Here is a 23,770-nt window from a genome sequence, read left to right as displayed (position 1 = left end):
GGAAGTGAGCAAAGGGGATGCAATTCAGGGGGACATGGGGAGATGCTGGGTTCTGGTCTGGCCTTGTTTTACTTTCTTGCCACTCAGCAGGGCTAGAGGGACGGCATCACAGAGTCAATACAGCTCTTGGGAGTGTTTGGTTGAACTGAATTCTGGAGATAATGAGGAGTGCCTTCCCCCACATCATGTGGGAGGCAGCTGAACAGAGTGTGCTTCTCTGTCCCACAGACCATTTAGGGGACCAGAAGAGAAGGGATTCTAGTCTATCTGCCTATCTGTAAATGGCACAGTCCCAGTTCTTTAGTCTTGGAACATGAAGGCTCAGTGAACTTTTAAGAGACCCAAATCTGCTCATTTTGCATACGGGGGAAACTGAGGTCCAGAGAGGGGAAGGACTAACTCAAGGTCACTATTTATATGAGGCCCAGCAGTGCCTGGAGTTGAGATTCCTAGTCCCTGCCCCGACTTCTCTCCATTCCTTGCGTGTTGCTGGCGTGGGTTTCCCACCAGAGAGAGGCACAAAAGCCTGGATTCTTTCCTTTGTCTGAGACTGGATCTAGACCTGTTTCCCAGAATCGTGAGACACACTTAGGGGGACTCCTTTTCCATGTCGTTGGCGCCGCCTGGTGGAGTTGTGGAGAATTCTCAACAGCTGCGTCTACAATCCGAGACCTGGACTCAGAAATGGCTCCCCAGGGCCAAGTTTACATTTGGGCTGGGCGGGAGTGGGGGTGAGTGGGATTGGGAGCCTCTGCTCGCTTTCTACAAGCCTCGGATCTTTCTGTCTTTCCGTCCCCCTCCTCCTGGCCCCCTTTCCCGTGTGCCGGTCCCCCTCACCATACAGATCCATCTCGCGTTGTAACAGCTCCCATATCAGGGGGCCAAGATTGAGAGTCTGAGTCTGGGGGACAGAGGGCAACGAATCCAGACTTTATTGTCAGGGAGAGGGAAAAGGGAAGACGTGGGTGGGGGGGCCGGGGTTGCTACATCGTCAAGCATAAAGAGTTGATGGGGACGGGAAGGCCAGTGGGGGCCCGTCCCCCTCCCGGTCGGTTGCTGTAAGGGCTGACGATACGGAAACCACAGAGGGAGGGAGGGAGGGAGGTCACGCCCCCGCCCGAGTTGTGCAGTCGAGGTGTTTGGTGGGAGGGACAGCCATGAGGTCTAGGAGCTGGGACGGGGGAGGCTACAGACTCAGCGAATCCTGCAGAAAGGGGAGGGGCGGGGGCGAGGCTTCTATTGCTTTTTGCTCACAGTTTTGCGGAAGGCGAGGCGGGGGTGGGCTTGAACTGGACACCCCTTGCCCCCCTCGGTACCCCTTGGGCGATGGGTGCTGGTGAAAAGAATGGAATCCAGACTGGGGAGGAAGAAAGTGAGGGAAGGGTCTGTAGGGGCATCTACTTGGTCCCACCCAAGTGCCAGAGATGCCCCCAAGTGCTGCCCCCTGCGATGGGCCCAGCTAGACCTGGGGCTGGGGCATGGTGCGGGGCGGGCACAGTGAGGTTGCAGGCGGTAAAACCAAAGTGCTTTTGAGGGACCCAGGATCCCGCCTGCTCCCCTCCCCCTGCGGAGGACGGGGGTGTTCACGGAAGCGCTTCAGTTTGGAGGCAGGGGGCCGGAGTCCCAGAGTCCGCTTATTGCCAAGAAAATCCATTTCTGCCCCCCGGACTCCGACCATGGCTTGTGAACCCCGTTTTGTGCTAGGTTTGGGGGGGAAGGGCTGAATGGACATGGCTTTTGGGAGGGGGGGTGTCTCCAAGGGGGCTCGGGGGTGAGACGGCCCCCCCTTTCTAGGGGAGAGGGAAGGGCAGGGGGCGGGGTTCCCTGAGATCTGGGGTGTTCCCCCCCTTCTGAAGCCCCCCTCCCCCGCTACCCCTCCCCTTTCCTGGAACCCCGTACCTCGGGGTGGGGGGGAAGGAGAGAGATCATTCAGGGAGTGCCGGGAGTAAGGGCAGGCTTGGAGCCTGGAGGCCTGGGTCCCGGCTGGAGGTGGCGGGGGGGGGGGGGGGAATGGGAGGGGGTTTGGGGTTCAGGTCAGTAGGGGGAGAAAAGGATGGGTCCGTGCGCAGTTCGGATGGGCCCGGGGGCCGGGTGGAGCAAGGGGTGGGTGATGGGCGGTCCCTGGAGAAGAGGTGCGGCTGGGGCCGGGCGCAGGGACAGCGGGGAGCCTGCTGCCGCTGCCATCACCGCAGCCACCGCCAGGGGGCTGGGGAGCAGGCCACCGGCCAGGGACTTGGGCAGCTCCTTGGAGAAAGTCAGCGTGCCCTGCAGGGGGGAGAAGGGCGGGGAAAGAGAGAAGTCATTCTGCGGCGCACACACCCCACCTCTCCCCGGGCCAGCCCCGCGTCCCCTCCTCCTCCCAGTTCCGGTCTCCCCGTGGCCGAATTCTCCAGCGCCCAGGCCTCACCGCTAGCTCCCCGGAGCCCCTAGGCTTCTTGTGACGGCTCAGTAGCGGGTTGGGCTTCCCGGCCACGCCGTCTCGGTGCCGCCGGCTGGAAATGTGCTGTGGGGGCGAGCGGATAGGGGGCTGTGAGCCGCGGGGAAAGGGGCAACCGACAGGCCCGTAGGCACACCCCAAACACCTGGCTCCGCCCTTTCTGTGGCACCAAGGACAGACCCTGAAAGAAGAGCCCTCACCCAAGCTCCCTGTTCTCTTCCCCACTTAGTGAGTTGAGCTCCCTAGAGTTCCTGGGAAAGGCCTTGGACCCACCTGTTTCAGTTGGACCTCCGAGTTGACCTTGACATTGCAGATCTCACAGTGGAAGGTTCGGTCCTGGGCAGGGGCCTCTGGTTCCCCAGGAGTGGGAGGCCCCAGACGAGGGTAAGCTTTGATGGGGCCCAGCCCACTTCGGGCCTCCAGAATTGTCTTGTGCTTAGTACCTGGAGCCCACAGAGGGCAGAGGTAAGGGGTGGAGGAAAAATTTTCCAGGCCCAGTAGGTGACAAATACACTCCCAATTAAAATATGGGGGAGCATCAAGTGTGGGGGGTTTCCAAGCCCCTTGGGATGCCCCCAGACACAAGGTGGGTCAGGGAAGAGTCACAGGTGAAGAAGTTAGGTGGAGGGGAAACTGGCTAAGGAAGGGGGGGATATGATTTGGGAGGGAGATAGGCTAGTAAGTCCTGGAGGGTCCAGGGTGTTGGAAACCAGGGGAATTAGGAGGTAGGGAGCAGGAGTGGGCTGAGGACAGGGGTAGGGGTGGGGGTAGGAGAGTCCATACCTTTGTTATGAGCCTCAAGCTGGGACAGGGAATTCACTGCCACCTTGCACAGAGCACAGTAGAGCAGCCGCTTGGCCTTTTCCTCCTCTTCCTTGCTGCCCCCAGGCAGGGAAGCTGGGGCTGGAGTGCCCCCTTCACCCTTGGTTGTACCCTGACCAGTCTCCGGAATGCTGGGAGGGGATGGGGAGCCAGGCTGTTTCTCTGGGGATCCTGGAGCTGGACCCAGTCCATTTTCCATGGAAACTGTTGTTAGGGGAGAAACATAGGGGTCACCCCAGATGGTTTTTGGAGAAGATTCTTTATGTGGAGGAAACCCACCCCCATTTCCTGGAGGGCAAGGGCCCAGGAGTCCCCACCCTGTGACAACATGCATGCTCTCATGCCCTGGGCCAGAGCCAGATGTGGTCTAGCTGCTGTAGTCTGGGTGTGAGGCTCCAATGCCTGGCTCATTCTCCAGTTCTCCAGAAGCTGGGAATAGTTGAGGGGTCCAGCCCCAATGGCCTCCTCTTGAGGGTGAAGCTGGCACCCAGCCTAGCCATGGGGAGAGGCATGGAACAAGGATTCACCCCTCAATGGCCTACCAGCCAGCCTGGGCTTCCTGCCTGGCCAGCCCCTTCCCAGAGTTCTGCCCAGTCTCCAGGGAGGCATGCCAAAGAGCTTTAGGAAGGGGAAGAGGCAGCACGAGGAGAGGTCGGGAGAAACAGTTACAGACATGGCAAAAGGGAAACAGAAACAGCAGAACCGGAGAGGGAACAGGGATGCAGGCTGCTCTATAATTCATGGCTTGATTAAAGATGCACAGGCTCCAGCCCTCAGCGCTGGGTTCTGGCCTCTGTGCAGAGGAAACTCTAGCACTCCCATTCTTGCTCCAGCGGCCGATCCAGTTTCCGGGTTGTGGGGAGGCTGGCAGTGGGGGTGGGGCACTGGTAAGAAGGGACCTCCTGACCCCTGCAGGTGTGCATCTGCTTGTCCATCCTGTCATCTTTCCCTTTATTTCTCTTGCTCATTTTTGTCACCCACTACCTCCATTTCAATCCAGATAGCACACTCACCTCAATCTGGACAGGGCTTCATGATTTATAAAAGTAGGGCAGGTATCATGATCTCCTTAGAGATATATCATTGGAACTAATGAAATGAGGTGATATACATAAAGCACCTAGAACAGTGATATTCAAGAAATGTTAGCTACCACCACCACTATCATCATCATCCCCATTTTACAGAGATGTTGCCAAGTTAAAAACCAATGATCAGGCTAAGCAGCAGCCAGAGCATAATTGTAACTCAGCTCACCTGCCTGCCCTATCTGTGCCTCCCTGAGGGTGTGTGTGTGTGTGTGTGTGTGTGTGTGTGTGTGTGTGTGTGTGTGTTGAGAGTGGGGTCCTCGTTCCCAAGCTGGTGATGCAGATGCCTGGTTCTCATTCTGCTTGGGGTGGGGCAGAAAGGACAGGCAAGGATAAGAGGAAATGGGGATATTCATTCTCTCTGGAGTTGGTTATGACTGCTATCTGATGTGGTAATCCCAGGATGGGGGTGGCTCATATCTTCCTTTCTTGATATTCCTTCCTTCCGATTTCTTGGGAGTATGATTGAAGACGGCCACCAGCCATGAGGGAGAAAGAATCTCAGAGTTGCTTTTTGTGAACCTGGAAAAGACCTCAAACATCTTAAGTCTCACTCCCAGGAAAGAAAACTCTGGCCCAGTGAGGTCAAAAGATCAATCAAGATCACCAGGGAGTTGCTTGAGTTTCCTGAGGTCTCAGTCCCCCCTAAGGGGAACCCCAGTGGGCAGGCCCTAAGGGGTCCTGATTCCCTCCCTACCCCTCTCCCCAAGATGAAGGAGGCTCTCCCTGGATTTGATGGTTCCTTTTTTCTTGAGGAAGTTTGCCAGGTTACCTTACCCTAGCCCCTCTCTGAGTCACTAGGCAGTGGGGAGGACAGACAGTGGGTACTCTGTCAAGAGGAGCTGGGGTGGGAGTGGAGGTGACAGGATGGAAATTTTGTATCACTGTGCTTGGCTCCAGGACTCACCTTGGGTCGTGGTGGGGTAGGGGCTGAGGAAGAGAGAGATGAAAGCAGAGGAGAATTCTAAGACGTGGGGAAAGAACAGAGGAGACAAGATCAGTTGAACAATGTACTGGGGGGGGATTCAGACACACCTGGACGGGGGGCCACACCATCCCCCTTTGGGGGGGTGCTGCCTGGGGGAGCTGGGTCTCCAGGTTCCCGGACGCCAGGCTCCCTGCCTCGGGTCTTGGCAGCCTCGATGCCTTTGACTCTTCGGGCGTGGCGATTACCCTTGTAGTGTGCCTCAGCCTGGCTCTTTAGGGATGAAGGAAGAATATGGAATCTGAGATCACCTTTCATCTGACCATTCTCCCTACAGAGCTCCTTTTCAGGTCCTGGGGTGGTCTCAGCAGGCTGCAGTGAATCTCTCACTGTACCAGTGAGATGTAAAGCCCCATACCAAGGAGTGCTGGTTATTCGGGTTCAGACTAGCTTCTTAAGCTTGAGTAGATGGAAACCTGGATCCTCACCTAGCCCAGGCTCCCCCCTACCACCACACGCAGGGCCTGGCTGCTGACTCAGGCTTCTCACCTAGTTCTGGGTGAGGGAGGTTACCCCAACCTATAACAGAATCCTAAATGGGAGGGTCCTAGCAATTCAGCCAGCCAGCAATCTCTTCGCCCCCTGGCCTTCTTTGCCTATGTCTCCTGGCACTGGGATTCAGCCTTCACTCTTTCTACACTCAGGCTGGGATTCCCAAAGAGCTCTGAGGTCTGGGCTCTATCCTGACTACTCACCCCTGGTTCTCATTTTTTCCTGAAGCCTCTGTGGACACCCTGGAGGACCCTGGCCCCAAGCCCAGCTCTGGAGATAGAGACAGCAGCAGAGACAGCTGTCAAAACAGAGCCACTTGGTGGGGGAGGGAAAGGGAGGGCAAAAGAGGGGAGGGCTGTCTACTATCGGCCCCCTGCCCCTCTAGTCCTCTACCCTCCACTAGTGAGTGGAGCCAGGGTTGGGAGAGGGGATGCCTGGGATTAAGGTAAAGGAAAGACCTAAAGCGGGGTTGGTCCTGGCTCTACCCCCACTCCCATGTGCACCTCCTGCTAAGAACATACAATCCTGGAGCCACAAGGTCACTCAGACAGGGACAGAGTAGAAATAAAAAGTGTGGATGGGCAGGAGAAGAAGATTGACAGCCCAGGGGTGGGGCAGTGGTGTGTGGAGCCTGGCATCATGGTGTGTGTGTGTGTGTGTGTGTGTGTGTGTGTGTGTGTGTGTGTGTGGACTGGGTAGAGAAACAGAACATGCTTTATTTCCCCCTACTCAGCAGAATGAGGCTCTGCTGTTTTTCTCCAAAAGCTCTCAGAACTTGCACCCCACAAAGTCCCCTGTAGACCCACACAGAAGTCCAAGGGGAGCCACAGAGGGAGGACAGCTGGGAGGCCTGACACCTAGGTTCTGCGTTTGGGGTGGCTTCTCTCCATGGGAAAGTCCCATGGGAGAGGGTAGAGAGAGGAGGAAGCCAGGAGGTTAAGAGTGAAGTGGGTGGGCCAGGGGAGGAGTTTAGCAGAGGCCATGGGAAGGCACAGGCTCTGTAGGGGAGTCAATGACCTAACTCAGCCCAGTGCCCAAGGACTAGTGGGCCAGAGGCCACTCTCCCACCCACACATGATGGCTACCTGTGTTCTAAGAAGTTCTGAACCAGGGAGGCCTCGGTTGCCAAGGGAGGGAGGGGTCAACCATAGATGACTGGCCTACTTCATGTTGAAATATACACCACTTTCCCTCTCAAGTGCCTTCCATCCGCCCCTGCCCCTCCTGCAGCATCCCCATTCTTTGCTCTTTCCGGTATCCCCTTATTCTTTGCCCCCCACCAGAGCTCCCAGCCTCTGCCCTCCCCTGAGATCCCCTGGCTATTGCTGCCCCAATCACTTGAGCAGTTAGGCTTCTTACCTGAGAATTGAAGCGGATCTGACAGACATTACAGGAAATGATGGGCCGCTTGGTCTTGAGCAAGGGTCCCCCGAAAGTGTGGGAGAGTACAGCCTTCTGCACAGGGTCCATCTATGGAGGCAGGCTGGGGTGAGCCAGGAACCCCAGCACAATCTCATGTCCATCATCCCCCACATTGGTAGCAGCTGGGTTGAACCCAAATCCCCAGAACCTCCCCTCTATCCCTCAGTTTGCCTGAGGGCTCTGAGCTTCAGTCCCTTGATTCCCTCCCAGCCCAATCTTCACAGCACTTGAAGGGACCTGAGGGATCAACTGGCCCCATGCTCGCATCTGACAGAAAGTAGAAGTGGCTTGCCCAAGGTCACACGATGAGTTAATAGCAGAGCTGCTACTTGCACGTGAACTGCTGTCTGAGTTCATCACACCATGATGATCCATCTCTTTCTGACCTACAGTTAGGCCAGTCCACCAGAAGCCCACCGATGGGAAGTCCCAAAGCACCCCAGATCCTAGGGCCTTCAGCTGAGGCCTTTGAACTCTTGTGGCCCCACTCTGGGGCAAGATGTCTACCAAGTCAAGCTTCTGGTCCCAGGAGACAGACATTCCCAGCTTCCCATTGGGCCCCGGGTTGCCCTAACACACTCCCTAGACTACCTCTTTAAGGCAGCAGGTCTAAAAGGGAGTAAGAGAACTCAGGAGAGAGTATGTGGCTGTAGTGAATAAAGGGGCATTAGTGGGGAGGAACTAAGAAGCTGGGTTGGCCTGAGGCAGCGAGAGATCTCCTGAACTCTTTCTCTGGGGCAGGGCTGTGGGGCTGGGCGTGATTAGGAACAGTATCTGCCCCCACCCTGGGTCAGCAGATGTCTTTGCAGTCTCCTGCCAAGAGTTCACATGAGGAGGGGAGAGGATGGGAGTTTCTCTCTGAGGACTTCAGCTATCGGGATGAAGTCAGGGGCCGAGAGGCATGAAAACTGCCTCCCTGCACAGTCCTCCTCTCTTCTGGCCCCTAGGCGGCCAGGGAGAGGCAAGACTGGAATGTAGCCGAGGCTGAGGAGGATGAGTGATGGCTGGGACCTCTCATAAGGATGGAACCAAATTCGAGTTGAAGCCTTGTCTTCTAGGTGGAAGGATCAAATGAAAAATAGTTGCTGGGACTTGGGGTTCCTTAGCTCCTTAGCTGAGTCCCTTTCCTGTGCCCAGGTCTTCATGGTTCCCAGTAAGACTCCGGTGAGAGACAGGAACAGGAAGCAGGGGGAAGAAGGTGGTTGGAATCTGCAAAGTCCACATATCCTCGCTCTCCCCAGGAGTCTCACTGGCTGGTTGGGGGTAATGTCAGGAAGGGGGCTTTTAGATCCCTGTGAAATGGGCTGCCTCATTTGGTAGTAGTAGAGGCAGGAATCATGACCAAGTTCAGATGACTGGTCTGACTGACAAGTGTCCCATCACTTGGTCTGTCCTTGGCTGGAAGCAGCCCCTTTCAGTAGCTCACGTTTCACCTCCTGGAAACCCAGGTCCTATTCAAAGAAAAGCCAAACAAGGGAAGAATGGGTGTGACTGTGTGTCTAGGCAGGCTGTGATCAATCTGTGCATGGGTGGAGTGTGAAGGAGTGTCATGTGCTGTGTGTACATCATTTATGTATCAACATTTCTGTGTCGGGGGCTTTGCCAACGCCATGAATGGTCAGGTTGTGTAATCTTCAGCTGTGTGTTTATCTGTGTGAATGTATGATGTGTTTGGCAGAAAGAAAGACAGACCAAGTTGGAGACAGGCTTTAATCAGAAGGGGGAGACAGAAGACTGCTCTCAGCTCCCAGTCTCTAGGCGTCAGTCCTCCCTATCCAGAGACAACCCCCCTCCTCCGCCCTGCCGCCCTCTGCCCCAGGGTTCTCCTCAGCCCCTGGGCTTCCTCACATGCTGGGTGGGGAATGGAATTCAGCCCAAACAGAAACCCAATCTGGGCCAGGAAACCTAAGTCGATGACAGCAGTAGGGAGAGAGGAGTGGGCTGGAGAGGGGACAGCAGAGGCCCCAGTTCTGTGTCTGCCCCAGCCTGCTCCCCAGAGTGCCCTGAGGACGACCTGTGGGCTGACCATCCCCAAATCCATCCCAGGAGCATGGTCCCTGTCCCACTTGTGTCCCTCCTCCAGGGTGAGAGCCTTTTCTTTTGTACACACCCCTCCTCAGGTTTAAGTCCATAAACACCGAGTAGGGGTGGGGAGCACCGGGAAGAGGGCACCAACCTGGGGCGGTGGGTCCTTCCCACCCTCTCCTCCAGGAACTGAGGAGACACCAGGCTGAAGGTGAAGGCTCCTGGGCCCAATCCCTGCGCAGGTGGAATGTGAGCCACTGAAGTGCCGCTCCAGGCCAAGGTCAAGAGGCCCTAGTGACCTAGATGAGGGCTCTCTGGGGAGGGGTGGAGGCCAACATCTCCCACAGCCCATTCCACTCCGGAGCCCCTTCCCTGGGATTTTGGCCTAGACACTGCCTGGAAGGGTCCACAAAACATTCCTCTCCCACCTGCCCTCCAACAGCAGACATGAAGGGGAATCACTCCCTAAAGCTGGGGCAAAATGAATCAGGAAGGGCAAGGGGGAGGGAAGGGAGGAAACCAGATCAGGAACACGAGGGGGGGCATGATTATATTTCCTTCCATTGCCCTTTATCTGATGGAAACCGCTGCCCCTTGTTTGACCACCTCACTTCCCCCTCCTCCCCCTTCCCCCACATAAAGGTGAAAAGGGAAGGAGGGTGGCATCTCAGGGATGGGAAGACCTGAGGGACAGGAAGAACTGAAATAGCAAAGAGAGCGAGCTAGGGGGTGTCTAAAAAGCAGGTGGAAGCTGGTGGGGGAGGGATGCTTGGGAAGGGGAGAGATGCCGGGATGGGGTAAGAGAGATCTAAGCGGCGTGGTAATCTGAGGGTACATGTAAGACCTGATGGGAAGTCTGAAGATCTGGGGGGCTCAAAGGATCTGAGAAGCAGAGGTGGGGGTATCCAGTATGGTGGCAGTAGACTGGGGGTGCCAGCTGGGATCCAGAGATTGGTTGGGACCGCGCCTGTTATGGGGGATGGGCCAGATAACCCGAGGACCAAGCGAAAGGAGAGGTAGCCCGCCCGCCCGCCAGGGGCGGGCGGGGATGGGGTGGGGGGGGCGCTGCGGCAGCGGCGGGAGCCAGGGAGAGAGGAGGGGCCGGGTGGCTTACCCTGCGGGACCCCGGGGACCGCGACTCCATGGCCCGGGGCGGCGGACCCGGGCGGGGTACCCGAGCCTGGCCGGACCGGGCAGGCCGGGGACGCGGCGCTCGTAGCCCGGGTGGCTCGGGCTGTGCGGCCGGGCCGGCCCGAGAAGGGGAGGCGGTGCCGGCTGGGACCGGAGCCCGCCCCGGAGGCGGGGCCGAGGGCGGGCCGCGGACGGGGGCGGGGCTAGGGAGCCAGCGAGAGATGAAGTGAGGCTAGGGTGAAAAGAGGAGGGGAGGGGGTGTCCGTATCCAGATACTCGTTCCAGGGTAGACCTTGTCCTGGCGAGGGGTCGCTCGGCCCGGCGACCGGGTATTGACCAAACGACCTCGGCTTCCTCCACTGAGGACACTTGCTGGGTCCAGTGTCCCCATCAATCCTATGGACGTCTCTGTTTCTCTAGCTCGGACGTTTCTCCTTTCTTCCATCCCCTCCGCCCTGGCCCTCGCTCCTTTGCTCACAGCCTCTCTTCCAGGTCCCCAGACGACCCTTCTCCTCTTCCCTCTGCACACGACCCCTTTGCCCTTTTTACATGTCACTTCCCCTGCTAGGGAGAGGAAATCGAGCCCAGGAATCTAGGTGTCAGGCACTGCTCTCTTAGCGACTCCTCTGAACGGTGGAGCTCGGGGGCGCCCAGAGCAGAAGCGACCTCAGAATGGGGACATGGTCCCTAACCTCTTCCCACCTCCTCCCCTCGCCCGCCACCTGCTGGACAACCAGGGTCCCAAAGAGCTTATGTTTCGTGCACTTGCTGCCCTCTGGCGGTCAAGTAGGGGCAGCACTGGGGGCTGAGGGGCAGGAGGGCAGAGCAACCCACTGCCCCAGACACCTCCTCATCCTTCTCTGGACAGGTCTTAGGTTTCCTGCTCTCTCATCTCTGGATCTCACCCTCTCTCATTCCACCTAGGACAGAGAGATGAGTGAAGCAGGGGACTGGAGGTAGAGGTTGTCTTTGGGAGACAATGAGGGATGTCCAAGGGCAGAGGAAAGCATAATGTGGCAAGGGGTCTAAGAGATAGGAACTGCCCCCGTAGGAAAGAGATCTGGAGGTCTTAGTCCAGGGAAGGGGAGACTCTGCGATGAATAATAAAACCACCACCACCACCACCTAATGTTGATTGAGCCCTTGGAATGTGCCACCCTCGGTACTGAGCTCTTTGCATGGATTATCTAATTTAATCTTCACAACCACTATTCAAAATAAGTACTATTATTATCTTCACTTTATAGATGAGGGAACTGAGGTTTAGAGAGGTTAAATAATTTGCCCAAGGTCATAAGCTAGTAAGTGGCTGAACTGGGATTTGGGAATTTAAACCTGGGCAGCCTGACTCTAAAGCCATGTACTTAACTGCTGCACAGTACTGCCAAAGGCCTGTCTGCAGCTTTTCTGCAGTCCTCATTCCCCTGCAGAATTTGACACTATTGATGCAGCCCGCCACACTCTCTCCCTTGGCTTCTCTAACTCTACAGGAACCAGGTTGCATCCCCACCCCCCTCCAGTGGCTCCTCCATTTCCTTTGCTGGCGCCTCCTCCTGTTCCTGCTGCCTAATTCTGCTTATTCCAAAAGGCTGAGGCCTTGGCCATACTACCCTTCTCTCTCTGATCCTCTCTTAAATAAAAATAATAGCAATAACATAATAATCATAGCAGCTAACACTGAACACTTACTTTGGCTAGGCATTATGATTACGCAATACAATTTTCACAACAGCCTTGTGTGTTGGTACTATTACTATCTTGTTTTACAGATGGTAAAATTCAGGTTCAGAGAAGTGAAGCAATTTGCCTAAGGTCACACAGCCAGTACTTTTGGAATGTTAATTCAAATCCTGCCAGTCAAAGTTGTTGCTGCTCAACACTCTGCTGCACTCTCCAAGCTTATCAGCTCTCATGGCTTTAAATAGCTAGTCCCTACTAGAGGCAGTGGAGCCATGAACCCTGTGGGAGTCAGAAAGCCTGAACTATCCATGTGAATTGACTAGCTTTGTGACCTTGGGCAAGTCACTTAACCTCTCTAACTTGTTATCTTTCCTACTAAGCATGGGCTCTCCCCAAGGGCACAGACTGAGTCCCTTCTCCCTGATACCTGGTACAGTGCCCAGCACATGGTAGGTGCTCAAAAAATATTTTTTGTTCACTTGAACCATTGTCAGTGTCTCTGTCACAATATTTATAACTCTTGCTCTGTTTTGTGTTATAGATTGCTGCATAGATGTTGATATTTCTCCCCTGTATATAAGGTCTTTCAAGATTGGACCTTATCACGTTTACCCTCACATCTCCATTGTGTCTAGAACAGTGCCTTGCTTATAGTCAGTACTCAGTTTTCTCATCTGTAAAACAGGGATAAAACAACAGCTTCCCTATAGGGTTGAATCATACCTTCAGCACATACTGTGTCAACTGAGGTAAATTACTAAAAAACCCTTCTGAGCTTTAGTTTCTGCCTTGCCATATGTGAAGCAGGAATAATACTGTCCTCTTTGTTGGGTTGTGGTGAAGATGAAGTGAGATCAGGTATGGAAACACCTACTGCAGTGCGCGGCACGTAGTTGATAACGCAGTCCATGTTTGTAGCTGAATATGATTTGATGGTGGGTTATTTGAGCTGAATAAAGCTGACTTCCCCCAAACCTTTAGCTCGAGCCCACTCTCCAGGACCCAAATTCCAACTGTCTGCTGGACACTTCTGGCTTAATGTCCCACTCGTATACCAACTCACCATGTCCTAAAGTGAGCTCAGTAGCCTCACCCCAGACCAGCTTCCTCCTCCAAACCCCTGCCCCCGTCAAGTTGACTTCATCCAGTCACAGAGGTTTGAATCCTGAAGTTAGCCTTTATTCATCCTCTCTCTTCTCCCCAACCCCCAAATACCAGTTGGTCACCATGGCCTATGAACACTTCCTTGGAAACACCTTGCCTCTCCCCCTTCCTATATACTCACACTGCCCCTACCACTGGCCCAGTCTGGACTTCCAGGCTTCCGTGCAGGCCTGCCTTGGTGGGACAGCCTCCTTCAGGCTCTGCTCCCTTTCAGCCAGCTGTCCCACCCACCTTCCTCAAACTCTGCTCTTACCAAGTCACTTTTCTGCTCAGGAATGCATAATGGCTCCCTATTTCATACTGTATTAAATTTAGTCAACTTTGGGCGCCTGGGTGGCTCAGTTGGTTAAGCGACTGCCTTCGGCTCAGGTCATGATCCTGGAGTCCCGGGATCGAGTCCCGCATCAGGCTCCCTGCTCAGCAGGGAGTCTGCTTCTCCCTCTGACCCTCTTCCCTCTCGTGCTCTCTATCTCTCATTCTCTCTCTCTCTCAAATAAATAAATAAAATCTTTAAAATAAATAAATAAATAAATAAATAAATAAATTTAGTCAACTTTGCTAGCCCTCTAAGCCCTACCCCATTGACCTTACCCACCTAGGTGTGGGTTCCAGAGAGCCAGAATTTATAAACAGGCAGGCTTGTGGCCCTGCTTATTCCCTGCTTCTGGATTCAGCACCTGTCCCCGCTCCCACCGCCCTGTAGTCACAGTCACCACCCTAGGTCTCATTTCTTCTCTAGATAGTGGGCTCGATGAGAGGATTCATATAAAACATGTAGCACAGGGTCTGGCTCATAGATAGTGAGACCTCAGCAGATATTAGCTATTGTTGTTATTGTTGTTAATAGTCTATCAGATAGCCAACAATGCTCGTAACCAGCTAGAAGTCAGGGAGATGGTGTCCTAAGAGGAGATAAGGAATTAGATACAAGAGAAGAGGGCAGGGGTGAGTCGGAGGGAAAGAAGGAGCCAGGGTCTCAGGAGGGTAGGGCAGGCAGGCCGGCTGCTACTCACAGTGTTGTAGTTGCCGAAGAGGCCCAGGGTAGGGGCCGGCTCCAGTGGGAAGGGCAGGATCTGCTTGAGGTCCAGTGGGGGCTGCATGATGGGGGGCTGCCGAAGCAGAGGGAGGGGCCCTGCCCGGCTCAGGCTGCCTGAAGGGCAGAGAAAACATTACATGGGGCAGGAAGATTGAAGCTTGGGAGCCCCACCCAAACCTGTCAGTCCCACTCCCCAGCTGAGGCCCCCACACTCAGAAGTGTGACCCCCGTGGTGCACACACACTTCCCCTGCTTGCTGTCTCCAGCGCAACGGAGCACAGTGCCCGGTGGGCCCAGGGGAAGGTGCAGACCAGTCCTTCCCTTCTGGGTGTTTTTCACTTCCCCCTTCTCCAGCCTCCCTCCCCCAAGACCTTTAGGCATTTTACAGACCCAGGAAGAGCACAGACCTTCTCTGCTGGATCAGCAGGACTCAAGAGCCCCATGGCTCTGGTCACTCCCTTCTTCTGGTTTTGTTTTCCCCCAAGGAATCCCAAAGGCTAGGTCTCACCCCAGGGAGAACAGAGTCAGGTGGGTGATTCATCCCACTGCCCAGAGGGGAATATTGAGGCCTAGATTTGGAGGAGGGCTACTGAGTCAGGCTGCCCGAAGAGCTGTGATTTGTCTCAGTCATAAATCCTAGTTCATTGTCGACATCTCTGGGGGTAGGTAATAGGTGAGTGGCATTTCCTCTGGGAGGTGGACTGCCTGGGTCTATTCTCAGAGCCCCTTTTCCCCAACCTTCTTGTCTTCCCCCGTGCCCCTTTGTCTCACTGGGAGCGTTCAGCTCCAGCTTGGCAGGAGGAACCGCCACCCTGGCCTCTGGGAGGGGAATGCCTGGGTCTGACCCCAAGGGGGAAATGAAAGTCCAGGCTAGCCACTCCACTACCCACCCAGCCCTGAAACCTTTTTCTCCTCCCTCCAGAGCCATGGGAGGAACCCTGCCAGTCTCCAAAGGGGGTGGGCCAAAGGCCCTCAGGACCCCTCTGGGCTTCCGCTAGCCCAGCTCCTTTCTGCGACCTAGCTGTCCACCAGTCAGGGAATTCTGGCTGCCCTTCACTGCTCTAGCAACCCCCTGCCAACAACAGGGGTTCCCAGGAACAAAGGCAAAGCTAGGAGCCTGCAAGCTTGGCCCCGTCCTCCCTTGACCTTACTGGGGCAGAGGGTACCCCGGGATCCTTTCCTGCTCCCTCCATAGAGACTGCCCCTTTGCATACCTTCAGTTTCTGGTGCCTGCTGCCCCCAGGCAGTGGCCTGGCCCTGGCCCCCCGGGGGCCTGGGCCTGACAGCGTCCCCTTCCCTTGGTTCTGCCCCCTGCCCCCTCCCTTGCCAGCCCCCTCCCCCCCAGTCCAGTCAGTAGAATCAGCCAATCAGAGTCCTGGAAAAGTGGGGCAGAGGGGAGGGCGGGGGAGCAGGGATTAGGGAATCAGAGGCGAGAGGGAGGGTGTGGGGAGGGCTCAGGCACAGCTGGGGGCAGGGAGCTGGTCCAGAAAGGTCTGGAGGGGTCTGTCTCTTCTGCCAGGGTGGGTGGCCAGGGTACTTGAGGTCAAGGCTGCTGGGAGCTTGGGCTCTAGACGGCTGAGGGTTGAAGGAAATGGCAGGATGCTTGGCTTTGGCCCTTGGGCAGCTGGGGGTCTGTAAACCCTGTGTGTATTCCCTCCTCTGCCACCTCAGAGTTGGGATGGGACGGGGGAGAGGAGAGACAGACAGACAGACAGACAAAAGCAAATGAGAGAGAATGGGAAAGAATGACAGAAGCAGGAGTAAGTGATTGAGAAAAAAGACATAGATACTGAGAGAGAAAAGGATAGTGAACAACAGAGAGAAGAGAGTGAAATGAGAGAGAAAAAAAGAGACTCTGCTGAAAAACTGGACACAGAGCTAGAGACCAGGGTAGAAAGACTGAAAGAGAGCAGGGAGAGCAAGAATGGGAGAGAGAAGCGACAGACAGACGTCTGAGGGGCAGTTTGACTACCTCCCTTTCCTGGTCTGTCCCCTCAGGGCTGCTCCCCTCTGTGTGCACCCCCTCCCAGCCTGGCACACCAGACCAGGGCAGCCTTAATGAGCCCCGGGCAGCATCAGGAATGGTGAGAGAAACCTGAGCGCTCCCAGAGTCCCAGGCACCCAGCACCCACCCCTAGCAGCTGGTTTGGGGCTGGCACTTGCCCTGCCCCAGAGCAGCTCAGCTCCTTGACCCTTTCCCCAACTCTAGACTCTCTGAAGCCCCCACCACTCAAACACCCATCTCAGAAGACAGAGATGAGTTCTGGAAAAGGCAATAGAAAAAAAAATGTAGTGTGGAGCCACTATGTGCCAGGCAATGAGTTCTGAGTATTATCACATTTAATCTCCGGGGCAGCTGATACTATTTCCCCCATTTGACATATGAGGAAACTGAGGCTCAGAGAACTTAAAAACCTTGGCTGATGTTACACAGCCTGTAAGTATCAGGGCTGGGATTTAAACCAAGATCTGTCGAACTCTGTAGCAAATTCTTTTGCAGCTACATAACCCCCGGAGGACTCTAGTCTCACTTGGAAGGCACGGAGATCCAAGCACAGGCTTCCATCTTGCTCAAGGAGAGGAAGGGGAGAGCAAGATCCCTGCACTTCCTGGGGTTGGAGGAAAACAAACAGCAGTGATTCAGTTCCCTATGGCCAGCAGCTCATCTTTTCCACTGACAGGAGCCCTGGAGGGAAGAAGGGAGGAGAGGGAAGTGGGAGCAAGGGCTGAAATGAGGATGGAGTGAGGCAAGGAAGCAAAGTGGGCGACTAGAGGTTCATCTGTCTCCTTCCCGATTCCCGATTTTTGGGTCTACTGCGCTCTGAGATGGGGAGAGGGACTGATGGCAGCTCATGGGCAGAGTGGGCAGAAGCAGGGCTCGCGTTTCCGGTGGCTCAAACCTCAGTCGCCTCTCCCCTTCTCTGAGAATAATAATAGTGGCCACTTTTTGAGGGCTTACTATCTGCCAGGCACTGGGATCTCCCTGAGGATGGCTCCAATGCTCAGGAGCTGGGTGACTAGCTCATTTGGCAAAAGAGAACAACAGTACTGCCTCAAGGAGTTGTTGAGAGGATTGAACGAATCCATGGAAATAGCTGGCATGCTACAAAGGGAGCTCAATAAATGTTTGCTAAATAAATGAGTCCTCATCTTATCGATGATGACAATCAGCTCTGAGAAGGGGAGTTACCTGACCAAGGTCACACAGCTAGTGAGGGACTTGAACCTGTCTGTCTGGCTCCAGAGACAGGGCTTTCAAGCACCACACTTTTGTGGGTAGACTAGGGATGGCGTATGGGGGTGGGGAAGGGCAGGAACATAGTGAGGGCTGGGGAAGCAGGAAATGAGGTAGGAAATCCAGGGCTTCTGACATCTGGCTAGGTGAGGGCTTCAGGCAGATTTGGAGGGGGGAGGAGAGCGAACTGGAGTGTGTGCATGCAGGGCACACAAGTCAGGCAGGGCAGGGAGGAGCTGGGGCCTGGCTGGGGCAGGCCACTCCAGAGAGAAGCTCATTAGAGTAATTACCTCCAACAGATAGAGCCCCACCCAGCTCTGTGGGAATTGCCAAATGCTTTATTAAAGACAGTTGCCAATGCACTTTAGAGGGGGTGAACTCTCAGACCCTTGGATGGATGTCCATCTGTCCCTTTCTATGTCCTACCTAGCCCTAGGCACTTTGATCCTGCTCAGGTTTCCTCTCTAGCACCGAGCCACAACCAAGCCACGTCTAACTCCTTCCATCCCACTGAGGTCTGGTCTTTTCCTTTCTCCCTGCCCCAGAAATTCTGGTCAGGTCAGAGTCCCAGCCCCTTGGCTGTCTTAGGTCAGGCCTGGGGCCTCAAGCCCTTGTGGTAAAGAATGGGAGTGTCTGCCATGAGCTGGCTCAGGGAGTGGTCATGTCTGGTAGGAACAGGAGTCAGGAAAGGTGTTAGGGTAGGGCTGTGAGTTAGTGTTGGTTCTGAAGGTTGTGCCAGGATGAGAGTGAGATGAGAGAGAGCTATTGGAATTAGGGTTGCAAGTAGTATTAGGGCCCTAACCTAAGGTGGTGAAAAGCATGGGGTCAGCCCTGAGTTAAGATGGGAATTAAACTCTGGGGCCAAGGGAGGAGCTAGATTGGGGTCTGGACTGGGTTCTCATCTCTAACCCAACTTTCTCTTCAGGACTTTGGGCCTCTTCTCCGTCCCCAGCCCCAGCAATGCCTAAAATTGGGGATTGAGGGGAGACCTCGAACCCCTGCATCTTGACTTCTTGACCAAATTCCATGTATCTGTTCCCTTCTGCCTCAACTTCTCCCATCTGGACAGGAGGCAGGCTGAGGGCTGGAAAAGCTTTGAAGTCAAAGATGAAAGCAACAGGGGATGATTATGAACAACTACTTAAAACATCATCCTTAATAACCCTAGGGTGGATGTAGGCAGGGCAGGGTTAAAGGGAGGAGGTGGCCAGGAAGGGAAGAGAGAGAAGATCCTTGGGAAATCTTCCCTATCTGACAGGAAAGGGCCTCCTTCAGTGCCCCCTCCCTGCAAGGGCCTAGTTGGAGAGGACAGTAAGAAAGGCCCGGAACAGGGAATTGAGCCCAGAACCACCATCTGCTTAAACCTAGGCCCACGGTCTAGATCTTGAGCAGGTAGGCGGCGCCCCACCTGCTGGTCAGGGCCACCATGTACATGGATTCAGTAGACCTCAGCATTTGGAACAGAAAACCTTACTATGGGCCCTGGGGGTGGGGCCTGAGCCCTGGCTGGCAAGCCTCCCTTCCCGCCCCTCTGTAGGCGGGCATAAGGAGGGAGTTAACTAGAGGGTCCTCCAGGAGATACCGTGGGGGTGAAATTGGTGGACCCAGGCATTTTTCCTGTGGTGGGGTCTTGGTCAGGTTTGAGCAGGTCCCTGAGGTGGTCTTTCGAGCCTACAGACCAAGGGAAGTGCTGCTCACACTAGCCTATTCTGGATAAGCGTGATGCTGCCCCTGGGGCCCAGGCCCAGGCCCAGGCCCAGGGTGGGGCCCGAGCCCAGGGTGGAGCCCACATGCAGGGATCGCACAGGTTGGAGGAATGTGGAGCCCATGCTCTGGGGGCCTGAGTCCAAGATGTGTTGGTGAGGGTCACTTTCGGGTGGGGATAGTCTTCAGACTTGGGTGAGGAGTTTTTTCTTTGCTGGAGATACTCGTGGGAGGGAGGCAGTCAACCAGTCATTCATGCCTCCGTTCCCTCATTCATTGAATAACGATGATGGAGTGTGTAACATGATGAGAGAGGGATGAGATACAGGAAGGGGAGAGAAAGAGATGGAGAAAGGAGGGCAGAAGGGGAGAAAGACCACGAGTGGGAAGTCAACAGGGGTCAAAGGAAAGAAGGGAAGCAAAAGAGCCAAGGAGGCAAACAGCAGAGGGACCCAGCAGAGGGCTGAGACAGGAGCCAGGCAAGCCCTGGGGCACCAGCATGGAGCCAGGTGTCCCCAGTGGGAGGTAAAGAGTGTGAGGTCCTGCTGTGGGTGGTGGTGGTGGGGTCTCCCACCATAAGCAGGGCCCAGGAACCGGCCTAACCAGGGCAGGGGTCAGAGGTCAGAGGACAGAGCAGAACTGAGACTATTGTGGAGGCAGGGGCCTGGAGCCCTTGGAGCTGAGGAGGAGTCCAGGCGCACAGCTAGTCCCTCTCCTCCCCCAACCCGGGGCTCCCTTCCGATGTAGGTCATGAGGATGGGGTGGCTGTGGCTGAAGGGTTGTCAGAGCCCCGCGGGGGCTCCCCTCCCCCTCCTTACTCTCTCCATTGCCCCTTGTCCCCTGGTGCCCCCGGCCCAAGGCAGGGGTGGGGGTGGGGGAAGAAAGAAGGAAGCCAGGAAGGAAGGGCCCAGGCAGCCCGAGCAAGGAGAGAGCGGGGCAGGTCCCGGCGTGTTGGGGCAGGATGGCTGCGGAGGCAGGATCGGAGCCGCAGGGGCCCTGGGATGGACAGCTTCCCACCCCTGCTTCTCCCCAGCCCCCTTATCTCCGGCCCTCAGGTTCCCACCTCCCACCACACACACCTCGAAGCTACACCCACCATCTTTTCCCCGCCCGCCCCCCACTTCCTCCTTTCCCTCTTATCCTGGGCCCAGAAGGACGTCGGAGTGTCTGAGCTAAGGGTGGGGGAGGGCGTGTGTGTGTGTGTGGGGGGGACGGGTCCGAACCTTTCCCTCAACTCCACCAGGCCAAGATCAGCCCTCTCCCCCAACCTCTCGTAGACCGTCATATAATATTCATGAGCCTCATGAATACGCAATGTCCTCATTATGGGGCGGGGGTCTCACTCGGCTCTGCTTTCCCCTTCACTGATCCCTAAATTACCCAGAGAAGCGGCAGCTTGGGGAAAAGGGGAAGAGGAGACCCCCAGATGTGAAGCCAGATGAAGGGGGAGGGGGAACCGGTTGCTGACTGGCGGCCGCAGTCACCGCGGTGCCGGGAGGTTGGGGGGGTGACCTACTGAGAGGGACCCAGGAGCCCCGGAGCCCAGAGCCGCAGAGCCCACTCACCGAGGATCATGCTGGGGACCCAGGCGCCCGGGGTTCCGCGTCGCTCTGTCCCGGGGGCCGTTCTGGCCGGGCTGGGGGTACGGGGGGAGGAGTCGGGGGAGGAGCAGAGGCCGGCCCAGGCGGAGCGGGGGCGGAGCCCGCAGCAGGTGAAGACGGGAGGAGGGGGAACCCGGGCACCCTGGGCTCAATGAGGGGACGTCTTGGCGGCTCCTTGCCCCTCCCGCTTTCTCTCCCACTTGCTGCCCCGGGTCTCCTGGATTTACGGTGTCACTGCAGCCAGGGCTGGGGGAACACAGCTACAAGGCGGTGTGAAGTGATGGAGGAAGCTGGGAACTAAGATGCCTGGGTTCCCGGGAAGGGCTGAGTCTGAGGGCAGGAAGTCTGGTCATGAGCTGATATGGGGTGAGGGATGCCTAAGTACTCTGGGGAGGGATGGGGCCTGGGTTGGGTGGGACACCTGGGTCCTCTTCAGAGTGACAGGCTGGGCAGGGTCCGTGTGGGGGAGTGCAGAGAATGTTAAGGTCCTTTGTTTCTCTGACTTTGGAGCAAGATGTTTGGGGGCTGGGTTTCAGAGGTGAAATGTGGGGCTGAAGATGGATCCCAGGTTGACCTCTGGCTGGGGTTCAAATGCCTAGGTCCTTAGGGAAGTTCTGAGTGAAGAGATTGCAATCAATGAGGTGGAAAGAGAAGCTTGCAACAGTGATCATTAGGGCAACCAGAAGATGATACAAAGTCCAGAACTGAGGCTCAGTCCTATACAGATGACCTGAATTGGGGTGGGGATAGGAGCATCCATCAGGCGTCGGGGCCCAAACCTGGGGCCTTCCCCATTAAGGTGACCTTGGATTGAAGAGGACTAGTGGGGGTGTTTGGTAAGGTGCAGGGAAGATGGGGAATAGGTCAGAATGTATGGGCTGCGGGGAGTGTCAGGGGGCTGTGCAGGACATTGGATGTATTTTAAGGACTAACAGGGGGACTTGATTAGAGATGAGCAACTGGGACCCCAGCATGAGGCTGGAGTCTGGGAGTCTGTGAAGGGTCTGGGGAAGATGCAGCTGCTACAGCCTGGACCTGTCTATACCTGCCCCAAGAGGGAGGGCGGCAGGAGGACTTCCCAGAATGCCACGCAGCCAGCTTCAGGCCAGTCCCAGCCAGAGGGAAAGGAGGTGTGACTGGGAACTAGAACACTTGGGATTTAAGGAGGGTGGAGGCAGGGAGGAAGAGGTTGGTGAAGGGTGGCGGGACTGGAGTCTTGAAACAGTCGGGGAAGGGGGATTGAGGACTGGCATTCCTGGGTTCAGCAGGGAAGTGGGACTAGATGGCTAATTAAGGTACCAGAAGTTCAAGTTCCTGATTCTGGACTTCAGCAATCTCTTGCCTTTACCCCACTGATCTGGCTTGAAGAAAAGATGTCCCAGCTCAATGGCAAGAGAATGCTAGGGGTTCCAATACCTTGGTCTTGTTCTGATCCAGAGGCCCAGAGATCTCAGGGGACTGTGACCTTGCTGCCCAAATCTGGCCTTGGGAGAGAATGTAGGGGGTCCTCCTTGCCAGTCAGAGGAGGTCCCCTTACTCCAGCTCCACACTGCTACCATGTTGTTCAACCCTAGTATCACAAAGCCTGCTTCTCCCCAGGCCCTGTTATCTATCCTACCTCCTGCACTGCCCCCCACCCCCAACTTTTTGGCCTCTTCCCATTTTTTCCCCTCCTTGGTGGACTCAGAACAAACAAGAATCAACAGTAGGTGTGGTTGATTGGTGATAGAGACCCCTTTGCCCTCCGCCTTGTCAACCCTCCCACACTGCCCCCGATACTCTGAGTTAGGGAGGTCTCGGAAGAGGGGTTGCTTAACTTACCAAGGTGAGGTAGCTGGCTGGAGGGCGGGGTGACCTTGCAGGCAGCTAGGGGTGGGGGGTGGGGGGGGCAGTGTGCGGGGTGAATTCATTATTGATGAGTCCTGCACCCCAGGCTACTAATGAGCCCAGGCCGGTTGCTCTAATTGATGTCAAGAAACTTGAGACCCCCAGATCAGCTTCCCGCCTGCCAGCTGCCTCTTCTGAGCCCCCTCCCCCTCCCTGCACCCCCAGCTGCTCTGTTCCCTTCTCTGGGCCTCCTTCCCATCTCTGCACAAACAGATGAGGAAAGGGCTCAGGCCTCCTAGCCCTCTACCCTCCTGTCCCTCTGGATGGCTCAAGTCTCAGGATGAGAGGCAGACATCCTCTGGAGGGGCTGGAAGATTTGGAAGGGCAAACAGACCAGAGCCTGAGAAGTACAGTTCAGGGGCAGGAAGGCAGGTGCTAGATGCAACTGTGGCCTTTCTGAGGCCAAGGAATTCCTTTCTCATATTGTATACCCTCAGAAGAGACCTTGTCACTCTGAAAATCAGTTACAGGCACTATATAGACACACCCATGACACCAGCCCAATACCCCACACAGCTCACTTCCCTTCCTCATTTCCTCCTGTCCCTGTAAGAAATCTCAGATCTGGCCCCTGGAATTTGGCTGAGGCCAATCCCACCCCTTCCCCAAGGAGGGGAATATGAGATTTCCTTCCTTGAGAATTCCCAGTGCCTTGTTATGCATCAGCTGCCATCCTTGGAAATACTGGGTGGCTCTTGGCCTTACTAGGTCTCTTCCTCCTTATCGGTCCCTCTTCATTTACAGGTTCTGGAAAGAAGTTCTGAGGTACGATTATCAAGAAGTCACAGATGGGAGTGTGCAGCAGCTTTGATCTCCCAGGAGAGATACGTTTAAGGTGATGCAGGCACTGCTAGGCAGAAGCCTAAGTTAATAAGAATAGCCTGGGTGGCGGAGGAAAGAGGAGACGGACTTCAGGCATTCCCCCGCCCAAAATTCCCATAAATTTGTGGCTATGCTGCCCTCTGGTGGCTGAATTCTGGTCTAGCATGACATGGCCATCTTTACCTCCAACGTTAGAATTTCAGCACCCTCTCCTTCCTCTTGTGGCGCCGCATTAGGAC

General features: G+C 55.7%; 1 protein-coding gene across 6 annotated transcripts; it reads right to left on the bottom strand.

The window, feature by feature from the left end:
• Positions 1 to 909: 909 nt before the first annotated feature.
• ZNF385A (zinc finger protein 385A) lies at positions 910 to 20,867 on the bottom strand. Of its 6 annotated transcripts, none has more exons than XM_025883123.2 (8): positions 20,787 to 20,867; positions 14,260 to 14,396; positions 7,184 to 7,294; positions 5,383 to 5,545; positions 3,221 to 3,463; positions 2,711 to 2,880; positions 2,408 to 2,503; positions 910 to 2,265 (listed from the first exon to the last, which is right to left on the bottom strand). In XM_025883123.2, the coding sequence occupies exons 1-8, from the start codon at positions 20,794 to 20,796 to the stop codon at positions 2,035 to 2,037; spliced, it is 1,161 nt and encodes a 386-aa protein (XP_025738908.1). In that variant the 5' UTR covers positions 20,797 to 20,867; the 3' UTR covers positions 910 to 2,034. The 6 variants fall into 6 exon arrangements, with proteins under 6 accessions (XP_025738908.1, XP_073737977.1, XP_073737978.1 ...); XM_073881876.1 differs by lacking the exon at positions 20,787 to 20,867 and adding an exon at positions 15,497 to 15,619; XM_073881877.1 differs by lacking the exon at positions 20,787 to 20,867 and adding an exon at positions 14,690 to 15,021.
• Positions 20,868 to 23,770: the final 2,903 nt, after the last annotated feature.

The sequence above is a fragment of the Callorhinus ursinus genome, unplaced genomic scaffold (genome assembly GCF_003265705.2).
Source record: "Callorhinus ursinus isolate GAN/ISIS: 27379988/994484 unplaced genomic scaffold, GSC_fseal_2.0 scaffold44, whole genome shotgun sequence".
In the NCBI taxonomy this organism is placed as follows: Eukaryota; Metazoa; Chordata; class Mammalia; order Carnivora; family Otariidae; genus Callorhinus; species Callorhinus ursinus.
Note: the sequence above shows the minus strand (reverse complement) of the source record. Positions and strands in the feature narration are given on the sequence as shown.